Source organism: Manacus vitellinus, unplaced genomic scaffold (assembly GCF_001715985.3).
Source record: "Manacus vitellinus isolate BGI_N305 unplaced genomic scaffold, ASM171598v3 scaffold_3_pilon, whole genome shotgun sequence".
NCBI classification, from domain to species: domain Eukaryota; kingdom Metazoa; phylum Chordata; class Aves; order Passeriformes; family Pipridae; genus Manacus; species Manacus vitellinus.
Genome location: NW_021940535.1, coordinates 25,307,740 through 25,330,670, shown reverse-complemented (window position 1 = coordinate 25,330,670; position 22,931 = coordinate 25,307,740). Strand labels below are relative to the sequence as shown.

Here is a 22,931-nt window from a genome sequence, read left to right as displayed (position 1 = left end):
GCAACAGGTAAGGATAGAAAGCTGAAGTGGTAATCTGCCAACTTGCCAAATACAGAATTCAGTCCCTCAGACAATTTCTTTTCTCCTTTTTAACAAAGGGCCTTTTTTCTTTGCTACTTGACCAGGTAAAAATTGTAAACAAAGATACGACACATGGGACACAGAAAATTATTGGAAAGTTAATGAACTACAAAAAAGTCAAATCTTTAAAGGTCTTACCTCATTTTCTGCATTTCCTAGAAACTGTTGTATTGCCAAAGGCCAGCATTATACAAAGAAGCCTTCTTATTTTCCAAAATAAGAAACATTACATAAATATAAATACGCACGTATACGTTAAACAATGGAATAGTACCATATACAATCTACTATGCTATTCACTCTCCCCGGACTTAATCACACATATGGATTTGATGGGAATTCTATAATTAAAGCAGAATCCACATTTGCACTTTAAAAACACATCATGTGTTTATTTATAATTTAACCCCAGAAAAGCTCTCTGAAGAGGAAATGTTCATATGTTCCTTGTCTGAATAAACACCAGGTTCTAGCATAGTTCCATGGTGGCCTCTAACATAAAGATCATCTACATCCAAGAAGAAAGCTGAAATGCTATGTATTACTAAAAATGTGTTCAGCAGTAAATGACAAAACTTTTTAAAAATAAGGCTTGAATTTTGCACAAAAAAGTTGCATTTTCTGTAACTGTATGCATTACAATCAACTATACATCGTTGTATCTACTTGTCCACAAACTCCCGGAACCTGCATGATCAAACATACGAAGGCAGTTGCACAAGCATTTTCACATACTAACCCATTAAATACTAAAAAAAATATAAAGTTAAATTAATAGAGTTCTCACAGCTAGGTCTGAAAGTGCAGTAACACTTTTTACAAGCATCTGGTCATATATGCCACATATCTGAGACTTGAATCTGGGCCTAAGTGTTTTATTTATGAGTTTTTTCTAAAAACAAGTTCTAATCCACATCTAATCCATGCTATCCTCCCTCTATTCCCCCTACCAATGAGCCACACATCACTGTTTCATTGAGGTTTTGAGTTCCTTTACAGTGTTTAATGTATGCTTTATGAGATACAGAGATTCTGGATGCCCGTCATAAAAGTTAGTTTAAGTGAGAAACAAATTAAAATTATTTCTTCTTAAGATATTATTCTATTCAGGCTTCATCTTGACTTTTTTCTGATTCTCATTTTGAATGCAAAGCTATTTATTTTTTAATACAGACCTCACATATTTACTTGGTTTTTTACAAACCTTTAGATAAACTCCATTTTTATAGAAGCAGGGTTGCTGCATTTTTATCAGTGGCTGACTAAAAACATCAGCAGCTCTGCTAGGCATTCAATTATTAATTTTTACTTAGTAATTTTTATTTATAATAGGTTTTTTTATTTATTTATAATAGGTTTTCAAGTTAGATCGGTATTGGCAGGAAAAACTTTAAAGATGTTAAATATTCTACATACAGTGGGTACCTGTATTGTCCACATTCCTTGTTCTTGCCAGAAAGAGACTTTTTGGGTCAGAATTATTAGCCTCCAAAATTATTTTTAGAAGTCCTTTTCAAAGAATATTACTATTGATAAATTCTCCAACTGGAATTATTAAAACACAGAAGAGAAGCCAATGCAAGACCAAGGGAATTCCATACTTTTTGTTTAGCAATGATTTGTGATGATCCTCTGAACCATTCATCCCATTGGAGCCTAAAGATCACATCCCCTTCACAATTTATTTGTAAACCACACTGGTAGGCAAGAAAATATGAAAAGCTGATATTTTGGGTACTCTTTATGGCAGGCGGTTTAGATTAAAACAGCCAGAAATGCCTTTGACAGAAAAAAATCTTTGATACAGCTCTAACACAGCAGTAAAAATAAAGGAAGCTCACTGTACATATTTTTCCTAAAGTAGTCCACTTTTACACACTTCCTGTATGCGGGATTTATGGAAGAAACGTCAGCCGTGCAAACCTCTTCTCCTTTGTTCCTTAACGAGAGACGTGGCTGACAGGCCATTCGTTAGAAGTTGCTCCTCGGAGATGATGTGCACACCTTCGCTTCTTTAGTCATGGTGAGATGAAACAGCAGCTGAGAAGCACATTGAGGACCTTTTGCTTCTTAGTGGAAATCACAAAGGTGATGAATGATCACCAGGACATCTGTAAGAGTGGGAGGTGAGAGCTCTGAGCGTGACACCTGGGAAGCTGCACTGCTCATGGTCAGGAGCAAAGTATTACAAACTTATGCGGTAGCGTTCGCTGGCACCGACTGTCTCCAAGAATGGCAGACTCGTTGCTGGAAGTGGTACCAAAATGCCACACACAATTTTTAGAGGTTGTAACACTTCAGAAATATATTTAATTTCTATTTTCATGCCAGAGAACTGAAAAACCCCAGTGATGGAAACATGTTTGCTCTGGCATAAGTGAAAGAGTGTGAGATTCTGGATGCTTTTAAAGCTAAAGCACAGGAATTTGCTCTGCAAAACAGAAGTTTTATTAAATTTCAGTATCACTGAGGAGGTCTGTATTCTCCAATATTATTTGTCACAGATTTCTTAATCAGTTTGTTTACTTCAAATAGGTACAATGTTGTTAGCTAATCAGATTTTATTTACTCATCAGTATTATAACCATTTATATCAAAGGACAGAATTTTTTCTAATGTAGTTGTTTTTCCCTATTTGTCTTGAAATGTAACTGTCTGAAGTGCACACTGAATTAACTTCCATGCAAGAATAGTTGAGCTCAACCTCTGCTCTTTAAAGAAAGGGCAAAGAATCCTTTTAAACTATTGCAAAGAACTGCTATTTTTCAGGTTGTTGCCACGGATATTGGACACATAGAATACAATGACTGCTATCGAAGAAGCATCAGAGGTGAAAGTTTCCATGAACACATAGAGAACAGATCGCATTTCTGATCTGTTCTCAGAGAATAAGTAGAATCTCTCTTGTAGAGACACGTAGTAAGTCTAAGACTGGTTTTGATTTTAATGATGGCAGCAATTGTGCAGAGAATACAGGGCAGGATGAGCAATTCAGTATATTTTTAGTTTGTTTTAGGCATAAAATCAGAATTCCACTGGAAACGCTGGATTTACATTAAATAACAAGTTGTGTGTGTTTGTGTGTGTGTGAGCAGGAGTGGGGAGAGAAAGTTCTAGGATGCTTTGAATCCATCCCAAAGCAGTAGCTTGGGCTCTCTCTTATACTTTTATATAGTTATCAGTGGATGTGTATTTAAGGCAACTTTAGAGTTTACAATAATTATTTAAGAGAGATAAATAACTTTTACAGATGAATAAACCATGCAAGGTTTGAAAAATGGAAAGGTTTGTCAGACTGTGAGCAGCATTTCTGGTCAGCAGAACTGTGATCCACTGATCACCAGGGAGATTCCAAGAGGTTTCCAAAAGGAATAGAACTGAAAGAGAGGAGAAGGAGTCAAGAGATTTTGCAGCAGGGAAAGGGATAGGTAAAACAAAAAGCAGTTATAAATACATCTTAAAAATATTTCAAAATTATTCATTTTATTCACATTATTATTCACACTACTTTTTTGCCCCTCTGAAGTACATTCCAGATAAATGTAAACAGCAGGACAAGTAACATTTCCAGGGTCATCAACTGCAGTGATTTCATAAAGATCATTAAGTAAGCAATCTCTCTCTCAGATGTATTCTCATATCCTTCCTCTCCACCTTCAGATACACATGCCATAACTCGAGCAAGGCGTAAGAAATATATCTATATATATATCATAATATAACTTCCAAACTTTACAGTCAGCCCTAACACGAAATTTTCCAGCCAAGAGGAGTTACAGTACAAACTTTCTGTCTGCTGAAATGTCTCTGCTGTTAGGCTTCTTGTTTCCTAGCTTGTTTTGAGTATGCTTAAAGTCTTCATTGTGAAAGTCAAGTTATCACATAGATATTTCTTGCAGGAAGCATTCATATCAATTTCTTCTTGTAGTGCAAAGCAGAGAATTTCTGAACATGGGGCTTGAAACATTAGTTTCATTCAGTCAGGAGAAGGTACCTACATTTTTTTTCACTTAAGTCATTCCCTTCCTCTTTAATGCCTCCACATCCACTTCAGGGACAGGTAGCTTAATTTCTATCATCTGTAGCTTTACAGAGTATTAGCTTTGCTACACATGCCAATGATTGAGCTATACTAGATGTGCTTGAAAAAGCCTGCAACCTACAGTGCTCATTCAGGAAACTCGGAGTGAAGTAAATCCATATGTGTGTTAGAAAGTCAGTGTTCAGATAGGACTTATGCTCTCTGGTTCTTGGGGCTTTCATGCACAATCCTTCTTTGAAGAGCTGCAGCAGTGATAGGATTTTTGATAATGAAATGTGTAGTAAGCTCATAGTTCAACACTGACATTTTGATGCTTTAAAAAAATGTTTTTGTTTGGTTAGACATTCAGAAGATTTTCCTACCCTGACAATTTCTTTAAAGGACTCTTAAATAGAAATAATATATTTAAATAAACAGAAAGAAGGCCTAAGATTCCACGTTAGAATTCAGTTAGAAATGCTGAATTTTCTGTAAATTTGTGTAACATTGTCTGCAAAACAATCCTAATCAAGATAGGTTTTTCACTGAATTCTCTAGCTGCTCCAAAGAATTTGAAGACTTTTTCATAGTCTGTGATTCAGAAGCCATCATATTTGTCACAAATTCATGCATAGTCAGCAGCTAGATAGGCTGTCAGATATATGTGATATATACATGAAATAGAACCAGGAAACCACAGTGTCTAATCTTATTCTCTTTACTTGTATAAAATCTAACCATTCCATCTCACAGGAATAAAGAAAAGCATATCAAGTAGGATTTTACATAGCTGCATTTCATATACAGCCTGACAACTGGGCCAGGCTAGTAGCTGTAATTTTAATGGGTTTGCCATTTATACCACTGTATTTCAACAGCAATTTACAAAGTAAACATTGAGTAATGCTAAAATAAAATCTCTGTTTAAACACCTGAAACGTTTAAGGCAATACACAGAACTAAAAGAGATATAAAATGGAGTGAGATGGCATTTTCTAGTTACAGTTAAAGCATTGGCTATGTGATGCAAGTTCTTCTAGGTTGTTCTTCATGAGATGTTCCTCAGAAATCCAGTCTTAACTTTGCAGGAACATGAAATAGGATTTGACATCTAAGTTTATAATACTGTGCCTTTTCAGAGTAACTATTCATGTATTTATGTTAGTTCTCTTTTATAACAGTGCATTAAAGTATGCAGCTTCAGTTGACTACCCCTGGCTTTGAGACTTTACCATTCATTTCGTGTACCACACCCAAGAGATTAGCTAAAATAGCCTGAATTTCCTGTGTTCATTTAGGTGGTCATTTCTGAAAATTTCTCAGGAAACATTGTTTTGTTCCCCGATTGTCCATTTTTCTACCAGTCCAGGTATGTTTAGGCAGCAGTCATTCAAGTGGTCTGAGGGAAATTTTTCAGTGGAAGATACTTGGTCTTATTGTCACAGTTCAGTCTCCTCACACTCAGCTGAAAGCAGAAAATGATAAATGCTGTACCCTGGCCAATATTCAGCATTCAGTGAATGGAGAGGCTGCCGTCTCACATGTCAGAGCAGACAACTGTTTTGAAGGGTGGGTACTCTCAAGCTGTGGCTACAATTTTAACTTAATCAGACTTCTTGGAAATGAATCATAGTCCCTTTGAGGATGCAGGTTCCTGCTCGTGCCCTGGTGTACCGAGCAGCTGCCATTGAATCATTTTCATCAGCCACTCCTTCATGTTAACCTTAATTTGCTAGCCATAAAATTGGTAAGAAAGTACTGCCTCCCAACCCTCTATTTAAAATACTGCACAGTATTTTTCAAACTTTATTATTATTTGATTAAATTGATTTAACCAATGACCTCTACTTATTTATCTCTTTATTTGTTTTAAAAATGAAATTTGATTCACAGTTGCTTTAGAGCAAAACAGAGACAATCTGAAGGTCTGCCTAATGTTACATACATGTAATTTTTTTTTACTACTTGGCTTCTTTTTTATATCTTGTTGTAATTTTCTTAGTTACCTATTAATTAGTGTGCATCTTTGGGAAAACTACTAAATTTCATTAAATGTCAAGGTACCAATCTACAAAACAGATATAACACATCATCCTGTATCAAGCTGATGATGCTTAATTGTGTTTATACAACATTTGACTTTCTCAGATGAAAACACAGTGTGCTGTTAGATTACTGTTATTCTAAACTTTGCAAGTGAAATCCAGTCTTCTTTCTTAGGTCTACTGCGAATACAAACTATTGTCATTAGTTCTGCTGCATGCACACAAAACTGATCAAAATGATAGAAAAATCAGGTCCAGTACACTAGAAATTAAGATCATTTTAGTAGCTTGAAATATAATATTATTGTAACAGTAACACAGAAGACATTTGACAGGTGTAGAGAAGATCAAACTTCTTTCTGTTTCAAATGACTAATCAGAGAAATTCCTCAGAACCTCCAGAGTTGAGAGCAGTTGCATCCATTTTCAATTACTTGATTTCTTTTCTTCTTCCTTTTTTTTCCCCCCAAAGAAATTAGGAACAGAAGCTTCTAGTTCAAACTGAAAACATGTCTTAGTGTGCTTGGAATTCATCCAAATAGCATCTGCCACAGTATTTTGTCTATCCCTAAACGATTTTCTTTTCATGATAAATTTGTACGGTATGATACAATTAAATGCACTTCCCATGGAGCATCGAGGAAGTCTGGCTGTCTCTTTGGATAACTTTTTCAAACTATTTAACATCAGCAAGTCTGCTTAGCATAATATCATAAAGGGATACACAATATTTCACATATATGTGTTGCTATGCTTCTCCAAATAAATAGTACCTAAATATAGATTTCAAAAGTAAAATTTTAGCATACTGATTGAAGCCATAGAACGGTGCTGCTTAGCCATCTTTATAATATTTTCTTTAGAATATTTTCTGTAACATACATGCAATGTCTAATAGGTTACACTGGCTCATCTAGAAATTGCAGAAGATAATTTTCTCTGCTTTAAATAACCACATTTATCTGTTACAAAATGGAACATGAGGCCTTTTAGTCAAAACTTATTAATTCATCAGAACTGGAGATACAGCAAGGGTCCCTCTTTATTTAATTCAATTTTCTGTCTATGGCAATCCTGACTACCAAAATTACTCCAAAAAATTAAATCGTTCTGATTTCAGTCACAACCAACTCCTGCCTGGGTAGGAAAGATGAGTGCTTACTGCTGGTTTTCGTTTTTAAGAAAGAGGCATTGGCCTGTGCCACTGACCAGCTTTGGTGGCTGCCCGTGCCGGCTGCTGGGGCCAGCGATGGCTGTTCCCAGCGATGGCTGTTCCCGACGGACACTCGGTCCGGGCGGTGGCAGCTCCTCGTCAACCCTCCAGCCGGCGTGAGGAGCGTCTGGCAAGCAGGCCTGGCCCGGCCGATGTAACACTGTTTGTAATGCGAAATCTAAACAGGGAATGGCAGCGAGGCATGACAGGAATGTGTTTCCATTGGAGAAGCCCGTGCAGAGAAAAAGCATAAGCAAAGCCATGTCCAGAAGGCCTTTCAGCTGGCCAGCACGGAAGACTGATGTTATTGTACACGGGCTGTCACGCTGCCAGCCCTCCCTCACGGGTTTGTTTTCTCTCATGCTCTCCCTCTCCCTCTCCCTCTCCCCTCTCCCCTGCCTTCCTCCCGGGGCCGGCTGTTTGCTCAGGTGGACAGTGACACCGTTTGGAACGAGCTGCACTCGGCCGGGGCGGCACGCATGGCGGTGGGCTGTGTCATCGAGCTGGCGGCCCGCGTGGCCTCCCGGGAGCTGAAGGTGAGGTCCGGGCCGCGCCGTGGGTGGGAGCACCGGGCGGGCCGGGAGCGCGGGGGGCTGAAGGCAGGCGTTGTTCCAGCGCTCTGCTCCGGGGAGGGTGGCGGGAGGGGAGCCGGGAGGGCGGCCACGAGGTGCTGCAGCCCGAGGTGAAGTCATTCATAGCATTCGCATCTCCGGCGGCGCTGGCTTTGAAGGCAGTTTTTTTGTTTGTGGTTTTTTTTTTTTTTTTTAATATGGTCATTTAGTCACGTGCGTAACCTCAGGATACCACCCAGCGAGAGGGGAGGCAGGCAGCAGGCCGGGAGGAAGAGGAGGGCGATGGCCAGGAGGTGCCCAGCTGCCAGGCTGCCTGCCCCGCGTGCTCCTCCCGGACCGCCTTCCCGCTCCTATCTCCGTGCCGCGCGATCTGCAAGGCATGATGTACGAAACCCAAATTATCCCCAGTCTAAACAATTTATAAAAGCTCCAGACCTGACAGACTTTGACATTTTATTTGGTAGTTTAACGGCCCCGTTTAAAGGTACACCATATGCAGCCAGAGTGCAGGCTTGACCCAATAAACATTGTTGGAGCGAACATGTCTCCTTAATGAAACTGTTTATTCACTTTCCAATCCACATACTAATGGATTCAGTCCTATTTCCAGAATCAAGATGGAAATAAATATTTTAGAATTAGCATGGCATGACGATTTTTGAAATTCTGAATTTTATTTGAACTTGAGAACTTTCTTCCTGTATATCTTTTATTTTAGTCAAAATATGTTAGCTATTTATTTGCAAGTGGGTACATTCATTTATGTACATATATGAATAGATATATAATATATAGGTATATAAATGACAGCATGCTCAGGTGAAATGCAGTACTGTAGCTGTGACACAACTGAGTGCAGTTACTAAACTTTCATGTTCAGACACTGAAATGCTTAGCCAAGTACTACACAAAATGTACAAATTTTGAAATCTCAGATCAAGAACACGTAGCGTCATATGGGATCCTCTTGTGCATCCTGCCTCATGGGTGCTTCATCCTCTTTAAGATTTTTTGGGCACAGTAGGATACATAATTCAGTGTGCATTATTCCCACCCAACCCGACTAATGAAAGTGAAGAAGGTTTTCTTTTATCTCGTTTTTATCTTTGGCAACTGTAGGACACAAGGCAGTCTCTAAGGCAGTTTAAAAGTAAGTTTTGATAAGAATAATGTGTATGCACTTCACTTGACATGAGCAGGAGTCTGCTGCAGAATGTTTACAACTTACCTCTATGTTTGTAGTGTTTTCCACAGTGTGAATGCTCTTGCTTATTTATGTGTGTGATAGCTGAAAAGAATCAAACATTAGCCATTGTGAGATTTCACTTACTACTGGTGTTGCAGTAGTCTGTAAAAAGATACTTTATATTTAAATGTTTTGTATTTAGTAGTACTAGTATGTGGTTTACTATAACATTGTTGATCCTAAGTAGAATTTTTTTCCACAATGCAGAGAATCGCACCAGTTCCATGCAACTTGTAGTTGAGACGTAGGAAAAGTAATTGTTCAACAGGTATGCCCAGTATTTGGTTTATAGCAAATCATCAAGAAAACAGAAATGGAAAGGATTTGCTATGAACTAGAATTGGGAATACTTCTGCCATTCCTACAGGTGTTTATCTAACGTGCTCCTAGACTTCCAGCATGAAGCCCAATGACTTACATGGCAGTGTGGCATCTGAATGAACTGCATGTGGTATTTTTAATTTAAGGTTACGGAAAGGTTATTAATGCCTGACTGACAGAAGAAAAGCATGCTAGAAGAAGTTCTGTAAACGCAATGATTTTGACATTAACTATTTTGTCAGTCTTCCTATGCTTGCTTTGTTACTTCATCCATACAAAACTAGGGTTTGCTAGCAAGTTTTCTCGCAATACCCTCATATGGTAAATGGCATTAGGGGGGATTTTTGTACTGTATTCTGGAGTTTTCTACATGGTGTTCAGGATGAAACTGTAGGTAGCTGTAAGATTTTATACCCAAGATCTGTATGTTGCAGTTTACCTTTATGCCTTTATGTGTTCCATTTCCATCTTGCTGCCATTTTTTCTCTAGAAAAATAAGTGTTGCATTGAATAGCTGTTTGTATTAGGGAAAATACCAGTTCTGTAGGGTACTTGTGAGGATCTGAGGGGAAGAAAGTGAAGCTGACCGCTTTCATGTGCATTCACTGAGTAAATATGCATGTGAAGTAACCATTGGAGGCCTGTACTGTGAGCACTGAGTGGGAGGATTAAGCTCTGATGGGAACCTGGAATGATCTGCTACAGCCTCAGAATTTTTGGATGACAAAAAAAGCACCTTCCAAGAATTGTATGCAAGCTATCGCAGCTCTGCAACATGTAAACAGCAAGATGAGAGCAGTAGAGAAACACACTGTAGTTGTTCCCTGGATGTTTATCATTGTGGATTGCTATCAGATGGTGTGCTGTCAGTTTGGTGTAGTCTTAAGAAAAACGGTAAATTATGAGACAGGGCATACTGATTTCTCTGAAATTCCAATGAGAAGAGTTGCATATTGTGAAGTTCACAGTGGCAAATTTACAATACACAGAAAGGACTAACCACAGAGCAGTGCTTCAGATTGCAGCCAAGGAGGCAGTGGATTATCTACCCACTGCACTGGAGAATCACAGATGCCTTTTTCTGAAACAGCCATGGTGACGTTAGGATCATGTCAGAGGAGATCTATCTAGTGTTGACAAGGTTTTGAGACAAGAAGCCTCAGGAATGGGATGCCTAAGTGTTTAATTTAACAAGTACTTTTCTGACACGAGAATTATCAAATTTGTCAGTGTAGTTAGGTGTCGGCAGCCCAGATATTTCTTACATCTTTATGAATGAATATATATGTTTTCATGAAGTCTAACATGGTTTTCCTAAAGTTAAATTATTTTATAGACATGAATTCAATTAATTTAAAACTGAAATTTTTTACTGTACTTCTTATCTAGAGTGTAGAAACTAACAAACATAAAGTGTCCTGTATTGACTGGCATCTGACATTTAAAGGTTTTTTCGGGAAGGACTGGGCATTTCAATTTCTATGCTTATTGCTTGGTCTCCACTCATATCACATGCTATTGCATAGAGTGATAGTTATAGGTTGGAACTATAGGTACATGCTGCTAAGAAAAGAGGTGAGACTACAAAATAAACCAAGAAAGTCTGCAGAACAATTGTGAGATTCACTACAGAGCTGGGCATGAGTCAAACTCATATGCAAGGCAAAGGTTTTTTACTTTGTTCTGAATTTCCTGAGACTGTCAGTCCCATTTCACACAAGTCTCATTGAGAACAGCAACGTGTTGTTTATCTGATTTGGATGGTGTTCAAAAACTGACCAGGAGTTAAGAGTTCTCTTCACTGTAGTTCAAACCCCTTGTGAGACATCAGATTTCTTTGATCTCTTTGACTAATGAGGAAAGCATCAATATGACAGTACTAGGGATGTAAAACAATTTGGTTCACTGAAATTCTGTTGCTGCCACAATAGTAAGTTATTGTGGTGGTGGCGGTTTGTTTGTTTGTTTTCTTTGTTACTGTTGTTGTTTTTTAATCAGAACAAATTTTCTCTTCTCTGAGGAGTCAATCTAGATGGCTTTTACTTGATTACATCCAACTGTCAAAACTAAGCATTTTGGGGGGTTGCTTAACAATATAATGAGCACTTGTGGATATCCATTTGATACACTTTTGAGGTAATATTTAATAGAGAAAAAAGAATTACACCAATGATATATAAAGTACTATACGTGTGATGTTATACTGAATTGAATGCTATGCTTTTGCTTTTTTTGCAAATTTATTTACATGTCTGATGAATGTCATCTTGGCAATATTACAACAGGAGATGAGCCTAAGTATTGCATGAAGGTTACCCTTTTTTGAGGTTTTTATAATTAGAAGAACTGGTGATGCACAATGAGGTATTTATGTTATATGGAATTGGTGCCACATCTCTCCTGTCTGTCTGTTTTATACATCTACCTTTGCTCCTTTCTAATTTCCCCAACAGATTTATCTAGATAACTTTTAATAGTCTGCTGGCTGGCCACAGATCTTTAGAAGAGGGAAGTATATGGATCTGGGTGGATAGAATTCCACCAGTCATTAACTATATCCAATAAAAAATTTTATCAGATTAGAGAAGTCTTATGATATATTCCTTAGGTCTTGGAGAAGAAATACAGATAGTGAGTGCCCTGCATATGATTTTTTGCATGCAGTAATAGCTCATGAACTTGGCTTATGAATCATTGTCTCTAGCCTCTGCCTAATGACCACACTTTCAGAGAGAGAGTCCTAAAAGATCTGCATCTGCAGAGAGAGCATTTCTTTCCTGAAAGTGTCTGCTAAGGATCTCATTCCTCTCATTGCCACAGGAGGTGGCACTGGGAGGTGCTGTCCTGCCTTCCCTTCCCATTTATTTCAGACTGGTCCAGCTGCTTCCCTTACATGCTCAGCTCAGTTCATCTCCCTTCCCTGCTGTCACGCTACTTCACTCACAGGCAACGAGGCACCAGGAGACTCTCCCCTTGCCTATATGTGTCTGTCCTACACAGCAGGTACTTCCCTCCTGCTGCCCGACTGGATGAGTACAGAGGTTGTCCAAATCCCACATTAGACAAGTCTCAGAGGAAAACAAGGAGAGTTTCTGCATCTGTGGTCTTTTGGGTTTCAGATTTCATTTGTAACTCTTAGAGCTTCCAAATAATCTCACCGTTAGGGCTTAGCTTTCCAAATCATGGGTGTTTTTTCCTGAAAGAGTTTAAGTTGCTGATATTTTCGTTTTGTTAACGAAATTATTCAAACTTATGCTGCCATTTGTTTTGTTGCCATATATTAGGTGTTTATGAAATGGTTAATACTACATTTAAGCACTTGGTATTCAGATAGTGTATTACGTTAGTATGATAATTCTGCAATAATTGTACTTTCTTGAATAATGTCCTCCAATGTGTTATTTGTTGTTGTAATGGTTGTTTTATTGTGTGTTGTTTTGTGAACACTACACGCGTCTAAACTTCTTTTCTGATAACAAATTGTACATTTCTCTGACTGTCCCTTGATAGCTTAAAATTGACTGGCAGGTATAAAAGTACAGGTGGAAAATATAATTTAGAAAGAGTATTTCTAATAAGAACTTCTTTTTGCAATGGGAGATGACTTTCTGTCATCATTGGTAACTCAGTGCCAGAGCAATCCATGGAACTACTGAAAATCCAAAGGAACACTTCTGAAACATTTTTCTTCAGCCTCAGATGGCCCCCTTCAGTACTGTTATAAGCCAGGATTAATTATTTTAAGTACAGAACCCATAATAAGGATTAGTGTCTAGTTCACTTTGTATATCCTTTAAATATGTCAGTGTTGGTGATGCCAACACTTTTCTGTGATAGAAACATGTAGTGCCACATATTTTTAATTTGACAAATTTGAAACAGAAGAGAGCTACACAATAAACTATCGAGAGCTGATAGGATTTGTATGATTATTCCCTGTTTAAAAAAAAAAAAAAAAAAAGAAAAACTTTGAATGAATTAAGAAGCAGTTTTCCAAAAGAACACTCCAGAAAAAAGGCACATAAGTTAAAAGCATGGTCTGAGGACTGTCCCGAATATCCACTTCAGCTGAATCGAGTGAAGCATACGGCCTTTTTCTGCCTTATCATATGTATGTGTGCACACACACATGTAAAGTTGCCCTGCTGGTAGTTAGGGGTCATTTAACAGAATGAAAGCAATTGAAATGAGTTTCCTCCAAACCATAATCTGATACATTCCTGGGATGGTTCTTTCTGATAAGTCAGGTTGAATCAATACCAAAATAAACCTCCTGCATTTGGTCATTGCTACTCTGGTGTCTTTGTATAATCCATGGATGACTTAAATTGAACCTGAAACTCTCATTCCAAGTGAGCTTGGTTTTTACTGTTCTCAAGGCCTTTGTCACACAGGACTGTGAAGGAATCATCATGTGGTAAGTAGCACTAATCTAGTGAATAAACAGAATTAACTTAATCGACCTCCTCTTCTCCCCATGTTCTTAGTTTTCTAGTCTTAAAAGTATTCTGTTTAAAAATCTTCAGCTCTCTTTCACAGCTCTACTGCTACATTTTCTTGGAACAAAAAACTGAAAGGAATTATCATTTTAAAGATATAATAAACAAAAATATCTGAAAACAAATGTCTTCCCAGTCCCACAGTGTCCTTCCTCCAGTAAAGCTTCCGGCCAGCAAATTTCCATGCCTGCCTGAACAACCCAAAACCCCATACAGCTCCTCTGGTTACCTACAAAAATCTCCTTTCCTGGAAATTGCTCTGTGCTCAGGTGCCTCCTGGACAGTACTTCTCATGCAAGCTCTGCCCTACCCTTGTTTCTGCCTCCATGCCCTATAAAACTCTTCCTCTGCCTTAAAAAAAAATTCTGAATGTGGCAGCCACAGAAAGAGGTATTTTTCCACACCCAGACATAGCATTTTTAACAACGCATAGTGTGTAAGAAACAGTAACAAATCAATGCTTATTTTACTACTGTTAAAGATACGGTTGATAAAAGCCATCAATCAAAATTACCAATGAAATCTTTTAGATAGAAGTTTGTATTCTGTGCTTTTACAAAGTTACAAAAATTGCAAAATTTCATATGAAACCATCTCTTATATACTTTATCCCAGCAATTATGGTTATATTTATAGCTGAATGACTGTTATTATTTCATATAATCACACAACTTTAATTATATGTGTGGTACATAGCTTATCTCCATGACCACTCTGTACTTAAAACTCTCTCTCTGCTTTCTTTCCCAATATAGTTAACACTAATTGTGGCTAAACAGGGCATCGTGGTTGTATAGAAGTTAGTCAGCAAGCACCAACTTCTCCTGTGTATTTTCTGGTGCCATCCTCTTAGACCTTCATGAAAGCAGACAGGGAACTCTTGTTTCCATCAGTTCGATGTTTAATGTCCATTTCTGTGTTCTTGGCCTCTACTACCTTCCTCTGCAAGACAAAATGCTATTCCCTCCTGTCCATTACTATTTTCTTGGCAAATCTACATGCTTCTAATACTGCTTTGTTAAATCACAGGTTCTTCCTCACTGCATTCGTAGACTCCCAGGGTCAGATACTGGCTCCTGCTCTGGCATTATGAGTAGCTTGCAGAATTGTCCTAAACAGGTACCCAAGGATTGTCTCAGCCTTATACCACTGCCCCTTTTGCTTACCCTCCCTGATGGGTGGCATAGTTTGGGATTGTGTTACAGCATAAGTGGCATTGGTAAGAACAGGATTATCTTCTTCCTGTTACCAGTTGCAAGTGCAAGTCCAAGAACGCCATGTTTAAGCACTGCTAATTTTAAGAGCTAAATGCTACATAGGTTAAGGGATTTAGACATGTAGAAAATAGCAACTTTAACTTTACCTTCAATTGTGGAATTCAGACCCTGAGTTAGTTACCAGGTCTCCATCTGAAATACACAGAGGTTCCCAAGAAAGCTGTCCTTGGCAAGATGTGTTATTATATCAACTAGTGAACAGGAAAAAGTTCTGGTGAGAAATTTGCTCATTATTAGGGATTACACCCATTTTCCTGAAAGCCTTTTCTCAAAGATTATGAACTTCTGAACAGAATCTCAAAATCACAGAACAGTTGAGGTTGAAAGTGACCTCAGGAGATCATTTCATCCACTTCCCTTCCTCAAATAGAGTGACCCTTGAGCTACTTTGTGTTTCTCTAGGGATGGAGACTCCACAACCTCTCTGGGCAGTCTGTTCTATTGCTCAGTCACTTGCACAGTAAAAGGTTATTTTCATATATTCAGATGAAACCTCTGATGTTTCGGTTTGTGCCCGTTGCCTCTTGAATAGTTGGGTTAGATGGTATTGCTCTTTCATACAAGGCTTTACAGCTTAAAATACAAGAAGACCTTCAATTCCTTCAACTGGAAGGAATGTAATAATAATAATAATAATTCAAGGTTTTGATGTCTGAGTAAGAGCTGAGGAAGAGCATGCATGACTCTAGACCTATTGTTAGAAATCTCAGACTGAAAAGATGTGTCTCAATATCTACTTTATGGACCACATAATCTAAATACACAAAGAGGTGTGGGAAAAATATTTAGAAATTCATCCCCATGTTCAAGAAGTAGTTGAACCTGGGTCTTCTACTGCTTCAGTAAGTGCTCTTGGAGTGCCTACTGGGATTCATTGCTATTTCTTGCATGGCACTGGCTTTTTTTGCAGTAAAAAAAAGCCAGATAATTTTACTAGAGTAGTACCAGGCTGAAACTACTATACACTGCTTCTCAGCGAGGCTTCTCACCATACCTGGAGTACCTGACTGGCCAGGTCACTTTTGATCCACTTGGAATCAAGGCAGAGCAAGCTCCTCACTGTCATATGAAGGGAAGAGTCATTCACACCTCGCCACAGTGACCACATGTTGCCCTAGAGAAAAATTGCCCATGTCTCGTTTTACCACCTTGTATAATAGAAACACCAGTGAAACTCTACAATAGGTGGTCAGTCCAGTCCCAAGCCCTGAATTAATCACCCATGTTATGGTATTGTCTTGAGTACTTGTCTTGGAAAGGTTCATGGAGAGGCCTGGGCATGATGTAGCCCAGTACTGTAACTGAGCACACTACAGAAAGGAATCAACTCTACCACCAAAGACAAGAAGGCCACAGTAGGATGTGCGCCTCTGGAGATCAAAAATCCAAGTACCTATTTAGAGTCATGAAAGAAGAGAATACTTAGCTTACTGTGGAAAAATATTAACATGTTTTTTAGTTTTCATTAAAGGTCCAACTCAGTGGGTTTATCTACTAGAGGTCCGTGTAAACTGAATTTGGACAGACTTCTCTTCCTTTGTTATTCAAATATGCACAGATTGTAGAATATCTCTATTCAGTCTTTACTCTTTATGCTCAAATAAAGGTAATCACATAATGGCACACACATGAATCCTTTTTCTAATGTTCACGTCTGTCAGTCAGTGTAATGTTCTGTCTACTTATAAAGGTGTCTGTATCCTAGTATAAATAAGGCTCTGTACAAAAATGCTTTGCATTTATGTGTGTTGGCTTAATTTTTAACATATTGCTCTGTGTTAGTCTTTCTGTCTTTAAAGCAGATTTTTGTCTTTTTATCTACTGTTCTGAGCTCACTGTCTGGTATTTAAAAATTGCCTAAAGAAAAGAATTCACATTCCATTGTGCTAATGTACACTGTGTTCAGGCAAAGCTTGAAAGGAGGACAAATGAAGTGTTTTTATTAATTGTGCAAAAGTTGCTATTAGTACTGTATGGTAACTATTTTTCAGTGTTTGGTATAATTTGACTATATGTTTTAACATTGGTATGAAATATACATTGTATTTTTTAAAAAAGAAAATTTCCCATGTGAACACTGAACATTTTGTAATGTAAAAACACATAAAGTATGGTCACCCGATGTGGATATCCTGCATACTCATGGAGAACTGTAATAGTTAAGTTCTGATTGCAGAAATTCGCTGGATGTCACAGAACAGGACTTCCAAAGAGTCATGTCAAAATAAAGGAACAGAAAAGAGAAGTGTGTACTGTACTGTCATGTTGTCAAAAACAACAGTATTGATGTTTTTTGTCTCTATATTGCCCAATGAAATCCTCCCAGAGATAATCGTCTTAATTATATTGATCTCTCGGGAATGCTGATAAAGTTAGATGATAATGAACTGTGAGCTGAGCAGGGGCAGTTGTAAGCCTTGCATGGACTTTTTCCAAATTTGTAAAAATATTGAGAGAACAAAATAAAGGTAGCATCATGCTCTCTCTCTAGTAATACCCTCTTTCCTGAGTTTTTTTCCACATCATTATCTGTACATTCTTCAGCATACACATACTTTGTTTTTTCATGAATGCTACAAAAGAATTCTTTACTGAATTCTTCTCTAAGTCACATTTTGTGTGAAAAGGAAATGTTAAAAAACCCTCAGAAGGATAAGGAATAGGGTTTTAGCTAGGTCTAAAGCTGGTTTAGTTCTGTGGATTACTGCAGTCCACAAGGCCTTTTTTTTTTTTTTTTTCTGGTGTGCTTGATCTATAGGCAGTTTATATCCCATCTCCAGGAATGCCTGCCTAAATCAGAACGTATATATTTTTGTGCCTTTAATTGTTGGGTTGTTGTATTTTTTGGGGGTTGGTTTTGGTTTTTTAATGTGGACATTTAATGCATAATAAGGCCTGATGTCAAATCCCTCAGATTCTTTAAATGGTGGCTAGAAGAACCACTGTTACAGATGCACTCTGTTTTCATTGTAATTTAAGTTTACTGAAGTCTGATAGAACTTTGGCCATGCTCCACAAAACTTTGCAGCTGACTGCTTGGATTACATTTGGCAGCAAATTAAATGAGACAACCTGATAGTATTTGTATATAAAGTAATGCCAGTGAATCAACATAGGTAGACAATTGCACACATACACGCAAAACACACATCCATAGGATTGTAAATAAACAGATTTCACAGGAACCAATCTAACTCTATTAAATGCCATATTGTTTCTCCTTAATTACACCTGTGTGAGTGAAAGTTTAATGATTGTTATGTTTGTTTCAGATAAGAGAAGGCTGAAACATTCACATTTATCTAGTTTGAGTATATTGAACTGGCCTCCTTTAATACTGATCATTAAATACAGAAATATTCCAGTCTTTTTTTCCTGTCCCCTCGTCTCTGAAAATACAATGCTTGATGGTATTTGTGTGAGGCGATGTGAAAATACAAGTTTGGCTGATACCTCATGTACAGATTACAATTTCTTATTTTTATGTATGTGGTAATCATCATTAATTTGATGGCAAATATATAGCTGAGTAGAATAAACCATCTTGAGTAGCTGAAATAAAGAGTAAGTGTAATGAAGCAGTGGTGTTATTTCTTAATCTGTTGTAAGAGAAATTTGATATGATACACAACCTTATGAAACACTTGCTTCTTTAATATATAATCTGACTTTCTGAACAGAGCCACCTTGCCAGAACTTCTACATTTTCCCTTTACCTTACCCACACTGGAAGGAAGGAATTTTCATTTTTCTTTTATCCTCAGTGACTCTAGAGGCAAAAATTCCTTGATCATCACTGATTCTAGTGCTGTACTTTATGAAAATTATATACAGTTCCAGAATGTGTGTTAGAAAATGACTTTGGGGAATCTGTTAAACTTGCAAGCATGGCAGGTTCCCAAGTTTAATTTATGGTTTGCAGAAATATGGGATATTCATTGTCGTCCTTTTTCTACTGTTAGAAATTACATGTGTGTGGGTCTGAATTTATCATTTAGTCCATACAGAGGTAAGGTCAACAGTGGATAATCATGTAAAATATAAACCTCAAGCTACTTTGATTTTGAAGCATGTCAAGATGGAGCAAATTAACATCACATGATCTTAGATGCTTCCTTTAAATGTGAATTCTAGACAGCAGAATTGATAACAAGGGCTTTCTCATCCTGCCTTTTTCCTCCTCTTTAGATCATGTTGTGTGTATATGTATGTATGTGCATGTGTGTATTTATGTAAGTTTATATGCCACTGTTCTCAACTATATTATTTCTGGCAGTACTGTGAATGGGTGATTGGACAGAAAAAGAGCCCCTAATAGATTTCAATCCCATCTGCCTGCTGCTCTGTTTTGCACTCAGTCAAGTATTTTTTTAAGCTGATAATTGAAAACCTATCTTGTTCTTACAGAATGGCTTTGCTGTTGTAAGGCCCCCAGGCCATCATGCTGAAGAATCAACAGCCATGTAAGTACCAGGGAATATTGCCCATCTTGGAGCACTAAGGTTACTGGCAATCACCTGCGTTGTGCATGTCTCTGAAGAACTGTAATTGTTAGCAGATGACTGAAAAGGCTTTCCAGGTACTCCCAGAAGCAGATTTATGGCCTCAGAGATCATATAGCATTTTTTAAAATGCTCTGAACATTATTTATAGCTATTTTCCTGACTGATTTGCTTTCTTATTTCTGTTCTTCTCTATTCCACAGGGGGTTCTGCTTTTTTAATTCAATTGCAATTACTGCCAAATACTTGAGAGACAAGCTAAATATAGGCAAGATATTGATTGTAGATCTGGTATGTATTCTTGGCAAGCATCACACTTTCAATGCATCTAGATAAAATATAATGAATTTGTATTTATATGTCAGACTTTCCAGCTTTTAATTCCTACAAGTAATAAAGGTGTGCATTTCCTCTGATTTTGGGAACTCATTAAAGCCAGGATGGCAGTACTGCAGCTATAAACATGTATGTTTCACTTTAATGGTGTTAACTGCAATTTAATGAGAAGAAGGCACAGATCAGGGCAACTTTTATGGTCCTTAAATGAATTGATACTTCCACCGTTAAAATAACCCTACAGAACCCAAGTTTACTTTTCCCTACAGAATACAAACTTTAAATAGTCAGATGTTCTTTAAAGGATGTTGTTGCATTGATAACCAAATTGGCCATTTTGCCCAGCTAGCAATGATTTGACTTGTTGTGTGACTTCGATATTATTAAACAAATCAGCAGGTCATTCCCTCTAAGAAGCTTTCAAGTCATGTATGTCAGGTTTTGATGGTTCCCTGAAGGAAAGCTATGTGATTAAAAAACCACTTCATTGGATTAGTCTTGTATTTTAATAGAAGGCATTCTTACACAATACTTAATATGTTTAACAAATGGATTATTTAAATGCAGATGACATTTGGCATGTTGGCTGTATTATTTTCATGAATAATGAATTGGAGCTCTGCCTTGCACTTAAAGGATCAGCCCAATGCACAGCCCAAGGAAAGTTGAATGCTGATTTATGAGCACCATTTTTGTTTTCCTACAGTTCATGACGAGGTGTAATAGGGTGTCTGACAAAGCATAGACAGGAAATGAACCCTGGCATCAAAACCTAACCTGTTACATCTGCACTTAATTAATTTTTGCAGGTGATAAAAGATTTAAAGACAAAATATGTTAAAGGGTTTTTGAAGTGCAGGGCTTAATAGTCTAAATCTTGTTCATATCTGCACTCATAATTAAATCTTATTGTGGAGTCATGGCCTTACCATCTAGCACTTTTGTTCAGTTAAACACGCGTACTGCCTGTTGAAGAGAAGCAGAGAAAGGGGGAGTATGGGAGAAGGAATGGCAAGTGAAAAATTAGTGGTAAAATAAGTATATGGGTAGATTAAGTATTCTTAGAATGTTTTTCAAATATTTCTCAGATTGGTCTCCTATAATTTATAAACTGACAGAAACTAGTATTTTTGAAAAATTCACTTCTACTATATGTTGTGTCTGTTCATTGACTTGAATCTTTCAGTTCATTGATGTAAGTGCTGGCCAAAAGCAGAGTTTCTGTTTATTCTCATTTTTAATAGGAAAATCCTATTCAAAGTTTGCATTTTGTGGATTTTTCTAAGTCTTTTTGTCTATAAGTATTAAATCTGCCTTGTCAGGAAAAGAGAACATTTCCCTTTGACATACTTAGGCAATAAGCACTTAGAAATTCAGCTTCAGCTTTTCAAAGCAAGGTTAGATGTGCAAATCATTACCTGTGCAAATGATTACCTGTGAAGCTGCCTCTCCTTGCCCAGGAAAGTACATAGGGAATGCTCAACCTCTCTCTAACTCTGTCCCATTGGCCAGCATAACTCAGCTGATGAAAAGGAAGAAATATATGGCTGATACTGATTGCTTCATTCCTAGAGCAGTTGCAGTCCAGTCCCCAGTCTGCTCTATGGTCAGAGTAATGATGTACAAAAATTCATATGGAAGATTTCTTATGCATGCAAACTATGGATAAATCACAGGACAAACTGAATGAATGAACAAGTTAATAGTGATGTCTTTATTCCCACCAACAGAGAACTTAGGGCATCTGAAGGAAAGAATGGAATTACAGATGTTAGACTTGAAATTAACCTTCAAGATTATATTTTGATAGTGACTAGCACAGCAGGATCCCATGTAAGTTGGCAGTTATACATGTTACTACAATATAAATATTAAAAAGTAATATCCAATCCCACACACTAAAGTATACTCTAGTTACAAATTAAATGTTGTCTTCATAGTTGCAACGTTTTCATATATAAATTCTTAACTTTTTAGTTATCAATCTTCCCTTCATTTATTTCTACACTAAAACTCTGACATTTTTTTTTCCCTTACCCACCACTTGGATAAATCTCTGGTTTTGAACTGACTTCCATACCCTGAATACATTTGATCTACTAAGGGCAGATTATGAACTCATTTCCCACATGCTAACATCCGCAGTCTTAAAGAACACATTCCTTTGTCTAACCAGAGAAGTTACTGCTCTTCAAAACTGAGTAACCCTTAGTGGAATTAAGGTTTAGACAAGAAAGATAGCTTTGAGATTTGAATTAAAAAAAAAATAAAAAGGAGAAAAAAGTGTCTCTATGCCACTTAAGTATTTTTTTCTTCCCATTTGGAAACTGTTATCTAAAGCCCCAAATATGCATGGAAAAGAAAAACTAAAATCACAAAATGAAGTCCTATTGTGTTTTTAGTCATAATCCCTGAAGATCTGTATATGTGCCCAGCACAGCTGCTCAGGTTGCAATCCTCATTCCAAGATCATCCATACTTGTATGCATGTTAGCAGGATTTGAGTCTGTGTTGGGGTAAACCATCTTCTGTCACAGCTGAAGACTGAATGGATTTTCAAGGTTAGTCTGCATGCCAGAGTTTACTTCATGTGCCAGTCAGAACCCTCTAACACTACGCTGGCTGCCTTCAAATCTTCAACACCATCACACCAGTGTGTACTCCTTTGCACCTCTAATGTGTTACATTTACCCTTGGCATTAAGTCACAGTTGGGCTGTAACTCCATCCTCATGTTGTTTCAAGTACTTTCAACTGAGAAAAGAAACCATTATAATATTACCCTACAGAGGTCCCAGAGGAGGACCAAGTCAAGCACA

At 37.6% G+C, this 22,931-nt stretch overlaps 1 protein-coding gene across 9 annotated transcripts in view; it reads left to right on the top strand.

Annotated features, from left to right (window-relative positions):
* Positions 1-22,931, top strand: part of HDAC9 (histone deacetylase 9) — a 423,755-nt gene that overhangs the window by 305,712 nt on the left and 95,112 nt on the right. For all 9 annotated transcript variants that reach the window (XM_029961711.1, XM_018075494.2, XM_018075493.2 and 6 more), the window contains 3 exons: positions 7,789-7,896; positions 19,683-19,738; positions 19,981-20,068. In XM_029961711.1, the coding sequence (XP_029817571.1) occupies positions 7,789-7,896; positions 19,683-19,738; positions 19,981-20,068 (252 nt within the window). The remainder of the gene's footprint in view (positions 1-7,788; positions 7,897-19,682; positions 19,739-19,980; positions 20,069-22,931) is intronic.